The 13,523-nt window shown below is 41.2% G+C and overlaps 1 protein-coding gene across 2 annotated transcripts in view; it reads left to right on the top strand.

Moving 5' to 3' along the window:
- fto (FTO alpha-ketoglutarate dependent dioxygenase) overlaps positions 1-13,523 on the top strand; it is a 157,646-nt gene that overhangs the window by 14,966 nt on the left and 129,157 nt on the right. For both annotated transcript variants that reach the window (XM_084720643.1, XM_084720633.1), the window contains exon 2: positions 13,191-13,268. In XM_084720643.1, coding sequence (XP_084576769.1) covers positions 13,191-13,268 — 78 coding nt within the window. The remainder of the gene's footprint in view (positions 1-13,190; positions 13,269-13,523) is intronic.

Genomic DNA, 13,523 nt, shown 5'->3' with positions numbered 1-13,523 from the left:
GTTCATCTGTCCATATTGTTTTGGTGTCAGTTGCCCAGTTTTGGAGATATCAGCCCTGGAGATGTGTGCCTTTTCTCCATTTTACTGGGATTAAGTAGTACTTGGCTTGTGGTGCTCAACGTGCGAAAAAACACATTTGGAAAAACTCAACCGCCAGGTTCAACATTAATGCTTTTTACACTTGCATAGTAGAGCAAGTTGATCAGAAATAGAATTGCCCAGGGTCAATTTTTACCTGCCCCTGTACAGATTGTTTTATTTATTTTTTTTAGCAGTTATCAACAACAAAAACTGAAGTACTGAAGTACTAGGTGATGTCTTTAAATGTCTCATTTCAACTAAAACCCAAAGATATTCAGTGCAATATAATAATTAATAAAGAAAATTTGGAAATCTCCATATTACCAGCATTTTCTGCCATTTTTGCATGAAAAACTACTGTGACCATTAATCCATTATCTGAATATTTTAATAGTTTAATTAGGCCTATATTTTACCACTTGCTCGGTCAGGCAAGTGAGTTGCCACATTAACTGTAAGAACATGGCATTTATTTGCCCGAGGCAGGAAGCCAATCCTTACCGTTGAGCCTTGAACGGCAATGTCTCTTTCCAGAAACCATGACCTGGTTAGTCAAGATAATCCACAGGCCTAATGAGCAGTTTCATGTTGGAACTATTTACTTTCTCTGGTAGAATCTACTTGAACTACTTCATTTCTACCAGAAAGAAAATAGTTCCTACATTATTCTACTCACAACAAGGTTTGTGAATTATTTGAGAAACTGGGTCATGATTTCTGGTTGTTGATTTTTTTCAATGTATTTTTTGAGAGCCACAAGCCGAGTGCTATCTAGTTTCATTATATTTTAGAGGAGGCAGACATCTCTATGGCTGATATCTCCAAATTGTGGCAACTCACACTAAAACAATCTACAAGGCTATGTAACATTAAAGGCCAGAGGAAAAATATGTATTTTTGATTTTGGGGTGAACAGTCCCTTTAAATATCATTGTTTTGGTGCATGCTAAAATTTGACTTGAAACTTAAAATGGTTGGTTCTCACTGAGATGTCCTAAAAAGAACAGAACAATATGCTGCTGATATCGAAAGCCTGCGTCCTGGGGTCACTTCAGCTGTCTCCACCCCCAACCCTGACGATCTGGAGCCTTAAGGACCAGAGACGCTGGAAAGTTGTCACTAGGTGGCAGTTGGACATCATGTTATCAGATGCTCTCTCCCCCTTCACCCCACCCTCCCTCCTTTCTTGCCTGCCTCACTTCCTTGCTCCCCTCTGCGCTAAGTACACCTCAGATGTCAGGGTGTTTTATTTTTATTGGATGAGGGCAGTGTGTAATGCATTCACCTCCGTTCCTGCCAGCTGTTAAATGCCCCAGAACATGGTCTGGCCAGGCTCCGCCCCGTTAACCCCTCTGATTGGCTGTAATAATTAGCAGGAGTGAACAGTAACTATGGCGCCTTGCGAGGGTTTGGGACAGCTTGCAACTCCCCGATACGTACGTGACAGAATGGTCCATCCTGCCCACGCTTAAGTGTCTTGGGTCTGGCCCAACCTGGCCACATCCCTTCTTACTTGAATGCATGTGTGTATTTAAAGCTTTAATATTAACCCTCAACTTAAACACATGCATGCAGTGTGGCACCAGCAATTACATTTTCAAATGGCTGGGTTTGTAAACCTCCAGGATGTTAATCTGTCACCATTCAAGCTACTGGGTAGAGTGAAAAGAGGATTAAGCTATTCAATTCCTGGTAGAATATTTTCCTTTGTTCAGAATGAGTGAAGGAAAAATAAATAAAGAAATGAGGTGGCTTCTCAAGCAAGACAAGTGCCGTCTGCTATACTTCAGGATTTGGCTAATGCCATTATAGCAAACTTATCTGCTCCCGGATTCCAGGAAGACAGGCTGACGGTCGTGTAAACAGGCACAAATGATATTCGGTCCTTTATTCAATATTAATCTCAGGTCACATCATAATGCCAGTTTATCTGGGTCAAAGACTACATGAGATAGAATTAGACCTGTCCTAGATGTTCAGTCCACATCTGTTTTGCACCGTATGTTTTTCTAGTGGCTTAGGTGATTGTCAGCATTTAAAATTAGGCCACTGCTCCAGCTTGTTAATAATACTGTATTCAAAAATCGGTTCAACAGTAATTCAAGAGGTTATCTGTCTACTTGGCTTTAGAAAACAAATATGAAATAGTCTAGTTGATTGCAGAAAGTAAAGCACATACTGGACTTCTCTTGGAAAAATTGAAGCAGACAGGATCCTCTCTATTTTGATATGTTGTATGATCTTCTCCCTCCGAAGTGGCTCATTCCATGTGCAGTGTGTGAATGTGACATACAGCTGAGTTGATGGTAAAATATCCTTGAAGTGTTTTGTCAAGCAATAGACTGTATCAAATCTTATGTTTAGCATAAGGTTATAATATACCACATGATGATTGTCACAGCTGTCAGCCAATATGGCACAGTACCCCCGTCTCAGCCCCTCGTTTACCCTTGACTCCCAACCCCTCCGGTCGGATTGCGCATCATCTTTATCCCAGATGAAGTACCAGACTCAAAAGTGTCAGAAGATGATCCAATATGGAGCCGAAAGGACACATAGCCGGGAAATCATCGTCATTTGAAGAGGTTGCTTGTCACATGATGGGTTTGATCAACCAGTGCCGCGGTACACAGAGCTGGGTCTTTGCACTGTCTAACAGTGGTACTGGATTAGAGACACAAGCCACTTCGACTGTGATCAGTCACTCACACACGGAGACATGCGGCAGGACTGAAATCCTCCTTGCACACTTCATCCACATCATGTACACGCTGCTTCGTCAAGCCTACTGTATGGAAATGAGGAACACTGCTGTTGACAATGATAGTACATGCCAGTTTTTTTTCTTTTTTTAGGCCATTTTTGATGCTTTAGTTTATAACAGTATACAACAGCTACAGCAATACATGTATTGCCTTAAGGCTAATTTATGATATACATTAGATATGAATATGGATCTGGACAGAGCTTTTTCTCCATATTCATATTTCTGTATGTCTTCTCAAAGCTTACAAATATGAACCAAATGGAACAGTACCATGTGAAGTTGAGGCAGGCAGTTTAACAGTGTAACCAATAGTTCAAGTGAGACATGACCACATGACACAACAAAGAAGTGTTAGATATCTAAAAGTTTATGAAATTACATTCGTCATTAATTAGTTAGTGAAAAGATTTGTCCGCCCACATACTGCGATGCAAGGATAGATGCCAATATTTAGAAAAATTTAGAGTGAGATATAGTACCAGGGTGTGTTGGTCCATTGCTGCCTGACCTGTCTGAATGCTACTGATCTGTGACATGTTGAGACAATGGCAGTGTGTGTGAAGAGTCTGGCTCGACACCCTTCAGACACTGTGTATGGCTAAGTGCTATTGAATTGTTTATTGTCACAAATCATAAACCTTTCAGTGACTAGGTGAGACCACCATACACCCACTCATCCATCCATCCATCCATCCATCCATCCAGCTGCTCTGCCCTGAGCGATGTGTTGGTCTGCTGGGCTCTGAGGAGCGTAACGTCAGCCTCCGGAGCTGGGGGGATTTTAAACGCTTCACCTGCTTATCGATCTCTTCTGCCCCGCTGAGCCAGCCGAGACTGGGCAGAAAACAGAGAGAGGGCGAGATGCAGAGGGGAAGGGCAATGTGGTGGCCTCGGTCCTTTGGTCTTCAGGTCTGTCCTTGACACTGCCTGTGGGACAGGCCTGGAGGACGCCTCTTGTTCTCCCTTTAAGCCCCGCATCTAGCCCCTACAGCCAACCGGCCCTCCCCCTGGGCCAAGCTGCACTTTGCACAGCCATATTGATTTTTGGAGGGGCAGGAAAAGTGTGGCTAGGTGGTGTGAGCGAATGAGGGAGGGCGGGGGAAATGGAGAGATCGAGGGAGCTTTCTAAAGCACTGACTTCTCCTTGACTGCACCTCGAGACGCGACAACCCTGTTAGAACAACTCAGTGGCCCTGGTGCCCTGCTGAAAACTGCTAATCACAGTCTTTCAATCAACGCTCCCCTTCCTTCCTCTCCTCTCTTTCCTCCCTCCTTCCATCCCTCTCCCTTCCTCATTTTCTCACTCTTTCCCTGACTTTCCCCTGGACCCTGTCTGAATACCAAGGGACTGCGTCTGCATTAAAACCGGCCATTCCACATGGAAAACAGCTGACCTCATGAAAGCATGTTGTAATTTGAAGGTGAAAACTAAAAAGCTTTTTTCGATCGACATAATCTTAATGGAAACATTATGGCCCAGCCGCAAACTAACAATTAAGGAAAAATGGCAAACGGCCCATGCATATCGGTGGTGGTAGCCAAGAGTTCATAGGGCCTTTGTGACGACAAAGGCTGCTAGTTTGAATCCTATGTGGTGTAAAACTCAAAATGCCCTTGAACAAATCGTTGGACCCTGAGTTCCTCCGGCAAAGAGCAGAGAAACTTCTCGCCGTTCTCCAGAAATCTTTAGATATTATGTGCAGCTCCTGTGAGGGAAATTGTGTAAGTATGTGAGTGTGAAGCCGCTAGTATGTTTCTGATAAAGACCATGCTTGGTCAGTCTCTCCCGGATAAATAAAAAGGTTATGTAAGGCATACATCGACAGATCTCTTAAATCGCCCTCCTCTCCTTCCCTTCTTTTCCTCTCTTCTTCTCTCCAGATTTGACACTTGCTAAAGGTCACAGAAACATCTTTTTTTCCCCTTTGAGGTGTAGATAAGTGTGAAATAGATGTTGACACCACAGACACATTGAAAAGCACTTAAACAGAGTGGCCATGTGCCAACCTGTCTGTGTCTGGCTTTGTGCATTTGTAAATACTTTTGAATGATTGATCTGGAAACCTGGGTCTCTCTGTAAGCCTGTCAGGTGCACTGAGAGAGATGGAGAGTTCAAAAAACAGATGAGGTCCAGTACTTTTTTTCTCCGTTTCTTTCTCTCTCACACACATGCACACACACCCCTCCACCTGACAGAATAACACGTACCCTGGGATGCCTGGAAGAGGAGCTTTAAGTAAGTGTGTGTGTGAGAAAGTGTACACATGGCTCACAAAGAGAGGATTGGACAGGACTTTTGATGTTTAGTTAAAATGGCACACAGGGTGTGTGCTAGTGTAGCCTATCTTGCACGTGTGACATTTGTCAAATGTGACTGGGCGCCAATAAAGGTGGTCACATTGTGTGTGTGTGTGTGTGAATCTAATTAATGACTGGCAGTGGTCCCCCGCAGCTCTGGTAATGTGCTTAGATCAGTGTTATAAACAGGGCGTGAAAGGTCTACCCAGCGCCAACCATTTAAATGACTGGCCTCTTGTTCAGGTAGATGGATGGAAATGTTCTAATATTAATGATCGCGTCCCCCGCCGACCTGTCGCGAGGTGAAATGAACAACGCAGCCCTTAGCCTCCAACAACAATTAGCAGGCCAGAGCCGGCCTGTCTGCCATTTGTCATCACTTACCCCACCTGTGGACCCTCACTGAACACATGCTGAACGTGTCTGTCGATATATACAGAATGTTCACTTCATTGATTTGAAAAAAAAAATAAAAAATGCAGCGGTAAATGGCACAGCATTCATCCTTAGTTATTTCTAGGTATATTTTTTCTTTCCTTTTTTTGTTTCCAATATTAAATCCACTATGCCGAGTTTTAAACAGGTTTTGAAAATGAAGCAGAAGGACATTTTTCTTTCCTTACTTTTATTTTTCACATTAAATTTTGTGATTGTGGTGGTGGAAACATTACCACTTTTGCCCACGGGGGCCTCCAAAATCAAATCTCATAGTTTAGCTTTAGTGTAGTGTAGTTTTAATTTGAAAAAACAAAACAAAAACATGGTTTTCTGCCAGAAAATTGTTAGGCCTGGTGGCAAGTATCTTTTAGCGGCAGGCCAGTGGTCAAGTGTCTTTCTTGACAGGGGCTTGGCGTGGGCCAGCAGCGTTAAGGTGTGACCCTGTAGTTTCTGTGGTAACATAATCTCAGACAAAATCACGGAAATGAGAATGGAAAATAGCCATAACACAGATTTCACAAGGTTTTACATTAAGTCTATCCTAAAAGCTGACTGGAGATTTGAAAGTATTACTACTTAATGAGTTGTTAAAAGTATAATGTAGTCATTTATTCAACACACACAAAAAAATCAACTATAGTACAAGAATAGTAGGATTTTACAGGAAATCTTACTATATAGAGTTTTGGGATGCAAAAGAAATTAAATTGCAAGCAAAATTATCTTACGTGTCATTATGGGTAACTCATGGCATAATTCTCTTGCCATTAACTACATACATATTTTTCTTGAAAGAAGGTCCCATGGGTGACATCAGAAGGGGAGGGACATTGCCTCTCTCTATTGCATTCACATTTAAACCAACAGATATCGCTTGTGAGCTTTTCAACTATTATATCTGTTTCCAACCGAGCCGTTCAGTGTAACTGTTGTTGTCGATGCTTAGGTCTGGTGGAGGGTAAACTTAGGCCCTGCTGAGAAGTTTCTGAATAGAATAGAGTAGAAGAGAATAAATCCATGACCCTAACCTTGATATATATCTGCAATATGTGTCTATAGGAGGAACATGTGGAGGATTATGTTCTTAATAACTGACACAACCGTCTGATCCATATTGTTTATTAAGAGCTTGGATGGATGACCTTGCAAACATGATTTGTGAATCATATTCGCTCGACCTACATGCCAAATTAAATCTGTACATCTCAGGATAATACAGATTATCCAGAAAAAAATATGATATCAACAAAAAAGTAGTTGAAAGACAATCCTTCTGGCAACATCCTCCTGACTGACCTCTGGTTCTCACAGTCCCAATTCATATTCATGGGCTGGTCCTGAGCAGGAGTGTGTAGACAACATGAGGTTACACATTACCAATGCCCCCGCTCTTAGGTCAACTCTCATACATTCCAGTTAGCCATTGCCCGTCATGTTGAGTCACCAACTTGTAGCCGGTATTCTTAAAATAAATGAATGCCACAAGTGGCTGTAAACAAAACGTCAGAAGTCAGGTTAATTTTTGCCCTGAATGTTTTGTTTAGTGTGGCATGCATGAAATGAAGCAGCACATTCAGTGAAAATAGTGTGAAATTTATGACAGTAACAGTGCTGGAGCTCCTCATGTAGCTGCTTTGTGTGTATTAGGTAGCACGGGTGTCATGCAAGACTTTTTCTGATAATTTTCAATAATAACAGCCATGCTATCACAAGTCATGACTATAATAGCTAGCAAGCCAGAAGGCTGAACAACTATATTGAGGGGTGTACTATCTTTAAAAGCAAACTATGCCTATGTTTCTATGTAGTTATCTGTGTATAACTAATTTAATTTCTTTGTCACATTTAAAGGGGGATTGATACATGACTAACTACTTCGGCAATATACCTTTAAGATGTAGCTGTATCTCTTCCAGCACTGTTGCACAACAGAGTGCTGTGTGCAGGTACACCTACTGTTTTGAACCATTTTAACATTCAACTTTTGGAAAAAACTAGTAACATAATGAAGTGTTTGACTTTATGATGTAATTAGAATTAGAAGAGCACGATTGACTCGTAATATAAAATGCTCATAACATATAGATTCTACATATTCTAGTAATAATAAAAATAATTTAAAAATATGAAAATCCATAGTTTCAAAAATGTGGTGGGACACGTGTCCCCACAGTTTAAATGGACACGATGCTTGGATAGATATTTTTAGATGCATATACTGAAAAAAAGTTCCTACAACTGATAAAACCCTGCAGCAAGAGGCACTGCAACTTCAAGATGAAGAAAAATGGTTTAATGATAAACCATGATAAAATTCTCAATTATTATATGGTTGATTCAGATTTTAATTGTCATAATAATGTGTTTGATTATGCGCTTTGAAAAACAGGAAGTACTGTCCAGCATAACCAAAGTTAGCAACGGTCTGCCAGATGCAGGCACAGCAGCAGTGTGGGTCTGTTTTTTTGTACATGAACAAAGGACAGGATGATATTTCAAGAGGTTTTCACTATAAAGTGTATCAGTAATTTTTAATATTTTCATCACATTTGAACAATAATGCTATAATACTGATAATTTTCATCACTATGATCGTGATATGAAATTTATATACCATTTCATCTTTACCGCGACTGAAGTGGAACATCTTTCTGCACGTGTGGTCGTGTGTGTGTGTGCTTGTGTAGGTATTTGTGTGTGGTGGCACCTAGGTGCTGTGTTATCTCACCATAGTTCAAGTTAGTGGCATACCCTGAAGATGAGGTAGACCTTGAACTATAGAGACCTTTATGGCACAGACTTGACCGTTAGGAGCCTTGGGTTTTCGATTTTACCGGTTTCTCAAAATTTTCCCCATTTCTATGTTTTTCTTCTTTTATCTTCCAAGTTCAAAGCTGAATTCAAGGTTCCTATGGACTTAATTTTTTTCTGTGCATCACACACACAAACACAAAATGTTCTGGTCTGGTGGGCACTCCCTGCCCTTCTCTACGCCCTGTGTAGTTTCACACATGCTCCCTACATTCTTCGATCCGGTGCCAAATGGACCAGGGCGGAAGCGCCTTTGATGTTCACGGGTAGTCTGTCTGTTTGAGTCCGACGTTTTACAGCCGACTTGTCAAAACTGTTGATTCACCATTACTTTTGCATAGGAGGACCAGTTCTGAAATGGGTGTCACACAAGTACCAATGGCTCGCTGTTTAAACACACAGCTCTATTACACAGCTATCTCTCATCACGTCAGCCCCGGGGCTACACAAGGCCTGTTTGAGATCTAAGGTTTTCTGTTTGTCTTTAGTGTGGATCAACCATGAAGTCACCCACTGGTTTGTGGACTACTGTTTTGAAGCCTCGACTTTGGCATTATGGCCGCTGCCGCCTTGATTTTTTGCAACCAGAACATGTGCAGTACCAACAAGAGCTTGGAACTGGCGCGTGATGCACTGCGACTTGGACTGAGCTTGATTTTGGCTTGTCCTTTCAGCAGGAAGTAGTAGGGGCCTGCCTGGTCGCAATCTTTCTCAAATAGCGACTTCGACAGTGCGCTAAAATATGCTTCTGAAAACACATTAGGCGAGAAATGTGCAATGTAGTACAGAACCTTGATTCATCTTTAACCAATGATGCCTGGTTTGACAGTTTGACCTGAATTTTGGGAGGATCCACTGGAAACTGGACACACAATGACAGTGGTCTGGTCCCAATCTCTCTGGTATTGCAGCTAAACAGTACAATACAATATGTTTCTAAAACATTTTAGGGGAGAAATAGGCAATGCAGTAACAAAATCTTGATTCATGTTTGATCAGCACTGCCTAATTTGACAATTTGATCTGAGTTTCATGTGTTGCACTGAGTGGATTCACTGAGAATGACATGCCAATCACAAGGTAGGCCCGCCCTAAACAGTACCCCACTTTATCATTTATTTTGCTCTAAATGGGACCATAATTTACAACATGAAAATCATGCTCTATAGAAGAAGACTTCAAACTAGAGACTGTTTTTTTTAGGAATCTGTTTTCTGAATGAATCAAGTGAGAAGTAGGATAATTTTGCCATAAGGGAATGTATTATCGGACTTCTTTTCGGAAACTCTGTCTATTATTTAATATATGATCTATTGTCTGTCTGACTCTGAAGCACCAGCACTGAAAGAGAAAAAGTCGCCCTCCTTTGGTTGGAGGTCTTGAAGGAAGTATTTTATACAGTATTTCTTGCCTGACTTTATCAGAAAAAAATCTGCACATATCAGCCAAGTTGGAAAGAGGGATTTTCTCGTCTTCCTAAACATGACTGACCAAAAACTGTGCACTGTCAAACACAAGAAGTGCTTTCAGGTGTGGTGACATTTCGTCTTTTCAAGCCATCTTAAGGACTAACTCTACATTGTAGCTTTTATGTGCAGTTTGTGATGCATCAGCCAAATCTAGTCAAGTCCAGTGGGACTCGTGTCCTCCTTCAGCCTCCTTCTGGGGCAGACACAAGTGAGACTGGAAGTGTTTTTATCCCCGCAGCAGCAGAGTTATCTGGCTATTTTGAGCTATTGATGCTAAGCGCCGGACATTAATCTACTCTGCAAAGAACGCTTTGAAGAAAGTGCCCGTTGAAGTGTCACAGATGGGGAATAAATGAAATTAATAAATATATGGTACACACAGTTTGATATCTCTTATAGGCCAAGATCAAAGCAAACCAATTGAGTTCTATTCTACCTAATATGTTTTTCTGTGATAAACAGTCCGGCTGAGGGAATAATCCCATCAAGGAAGAGAGAGATTAAAAAAGGAAAAAAAAAAGCATCAGATATATCACTCAGCGCAGACGGTTGGCACGGCTACCGTGAAGCATCCGTGTTATTATGGGATTGGTAATCTCGTTTCTTGGGTCTGAGTGAAAACGCAGACCTTTTTTTGCGCCTCGTGGTTTTTCCTTCCAGAATCAGGTGCAGACACAGAGACAGGAAGACAGACACAGCGGTCCTCTGATAGTGTGAGACTCCATCTGCTTCAGAGGGCTCTGGTAACTTCTTGTCTTTCTTTTTTTCTGTGGAATTTCTGAGTAGCTTGATGTATTTGACATGTGTGTGACAGCGCTGGTTGTGTGCGATTGGGGTTGAGGCATCATGCTCGCTACCCCGGCAGCGCGATTTTTTTAAGATGGGCATGTATGTGTGTGTATCCGTTGGAGCCTTGCACACACACAGTATGAAGACACACTTTTGTGCTTGTGTACACAGCAGTGGTCTGCGCACTGTGACTAAAGCAGACTGTAATGATCTTACTTATGTGCACACATGCGCACATCTACAGTGGATGGAGGCCAGGATATGGATCTGTACAGACTCACAGCAGCACACAGATACACACAGACACACACATACAACACTAACCCAGAGCCTCACCTTGATATCTTGAGCTTCTGTCATGAGTTAGAATTTGACACCGATGAACGTGTGTCAGGTTGTCAGTTTCTTCCAACAGTCTTTGAATGCAGTCTGGCCATGAATAGTGCATGTTGTTTTGTTTTTTAGATTCCAACTGTCTGCAAGTCTGTTTTTGTTTGTTCCAGAATAACTTGGAAGGCCTGTACACTCATGTGCATCCTTTAAGAAAACTTTCAGCAGGTGTTGTGTTGTTTAGCCTAAGGTAAAGATTCAGCCCTGAAGGTAAATCCACCAAACTGCTTCAGATCAGATGCCCTCCCATTTCTTCCGCCTCCATTATTGGGATGTTTTTTCCTCCCTCCTGTCTTTAATGCACATACTTTAACTGCTTGCCCTCTTTTTGATCCAGACCCCCTTTCAAGTCAGGACACACATCTTTTTATACCTGCACTTTAATGTTATTATTAACTGGACATTTTATTTCACTCTAAAAGTCAGGACATATTTTGGCAGCCGGTTCCCATATTCCCTGTAGCGTGCCACATGAGGTCTTTGGCATTATTAGGGCTGAAGAAATGTGAGACGCTTGTTGTAAATGTCTTGGAAATATACACAGGGTCAGTTCTCCTTAAACTATCACAACAGCTTGGTGGTTGATGCACAGGCCATTCATGCAAAACTTTTAAAGATGTAAAAAGACAGTGGCATGTCGGTGACATTTCTCCTTCCCCTGCTGCTGAGACACCATGCAGAGGCTGTGTGTGTGTGTGTGTGTGTGTGTGTGTGTGTGTGTGCACCCTGCGTGGAATGAATATGAGGTTCTGAACCCACATACTCACACAGATACAACGCCTCCACGTACACACAAGCACATACAGGAGGGAAAAAAGAGGCAGGGTGGGGAAATAGTTGTGAAATTTATTTGGGCATATAGTTTTTATGCCAGTTGCCATTGGATTTACAGGTCAGAATGGAATGCGTCCCAATGAAAAGTACTTTGATCCCTCCACCAGGTTCACATTTTTATTGGAGGAGCTCTGTATGGCACAGGGCATCTTTTATAAGGTTGTGAGGAACCCCACGGCAGCCTTCACAAAATCATAAAAATGTGAGACGTCAGTGAAAATGACTGGTTACCAGGTTCCTGTGACAGAACAATCAGAGCATCATTTAAAAAAATATTTTATTAATTTGAGCCCCAAAATACCTGGGTGGGTACTCCCCATATTCAGAGGTGAAAGTAACGAATTACAGCTACTGCAGTGACTGTTACTAAGCTTTTTTTTTGGGTACCTGTACTTTTTGCAAGTTCATAATTTTACTTTTACTTTAGAATACATTACATTATGCAGTCCAGTTATTTTTAAAATCAAAATTTATTGCTGAGTGGGCCTACAATTTGAATTAATATCCAAACCGACCATCAAACCATTCATCTGCTTCAGGTTTGTAGAGGTGACCGTAACCACTGACCAGAGCAGGACAGGAGGAGTAATTTAGACTGAAGATTCTTTGACTGAAAGCCTGCTATTGTTAATGCTTTAAACATCAGTGGTTAAAAAGTAACAAATACTTTAACACAAGTAGTTTTACTTTACTTACACCACCCCCCTTTCTCTGGCCCATGATGTAATTGTATATTTCACACTATAGAAGTTGAACTGTTTGTTACTTTGACATTTTTCTTGTGATGCAATGTAAGATGATATTTAAATGTATTCAGGTCTGCAAATGCAGCAAAGGCAGTCTTGTATTTTAAGTAGCAGTACAGAAACACTTAGAGTCCATTGGTTAACAGGTCCATTAGGCTAACTTTTTTATTGATTTCTGTGTTTTTTAGGAATTGACCTATGTTGGATATATATGGCCATAAGATTTTAGTGACACACAAGCTCTGTGTTTTTGAAAAAATATCTTATTCTAGGAAATTATGTGATAATCTTGTAATTTAAGTGCTCAGTCACAGCTCTTTGTTTTTAGCAGATGGAAGTTTTATGGTCCATGTACAGTAGATTCCATCACTTTAGTCTCGTACATTTTGCTTCCCACACCATCTCTGCATCCAGATTCCCACACTGAATATATTTGAATAGAATAATAAAAATGAGGTAATTGATTATGTAGACACTAAATTGAGCATGCAAAAAATGCACAGTAGCTACATGCAGAAGTTTTCTGATGCAACTTATCAGTATCTTTTGCTGTGTTGTGTTCCACAGAGGAGGAGGTTACTGCAGGAGTTGGGAGACCAGAAGATCCCCTTTCTGGGACCTTCAGATCGAGGCTTTCAGCAACTGGTGAGCCACATTTCCAGACATTGCCTATGTTGCCTAGACCTCTGCTTTAAAGGGCCCACAGCAGCCATTTGCTTTCCATAATGGCCATCAGTAATAACTGGTGAATTTGTAGTTAGCTAAACCCAGTGAATCGTTATTTTACCATTAACAAACAATGAAATCAAGATAAATATTGTATAATCAGTGTTATTTCATTATCAGTTTGTGTAATATAGAATATAGCTGACGGAGACAATAAAATTCTGATTATATAAG

Source organism: Lutjanus erythropterus, chromosome 1 (assembly GCF_056507025.1).
Source record: "Lutjanus erythropterus isolate fLutEry1 chromosome 1, fLutEry1.hap2, whole genome shotgun sequence".
Taxonomy (NCBI): domain Eukaryota; kingdom Metazoa; phylum Chordata; class Actinopteri; order Lutjaniformes; family Lutjanidae; genus Lutjanus; species Lutjanus erythropterus.
The sequence above is the reverse complement of the archived record's forward strand: the minus strand, read 5'-3'. Positions and strand labels throughout refer to the sequence as shown.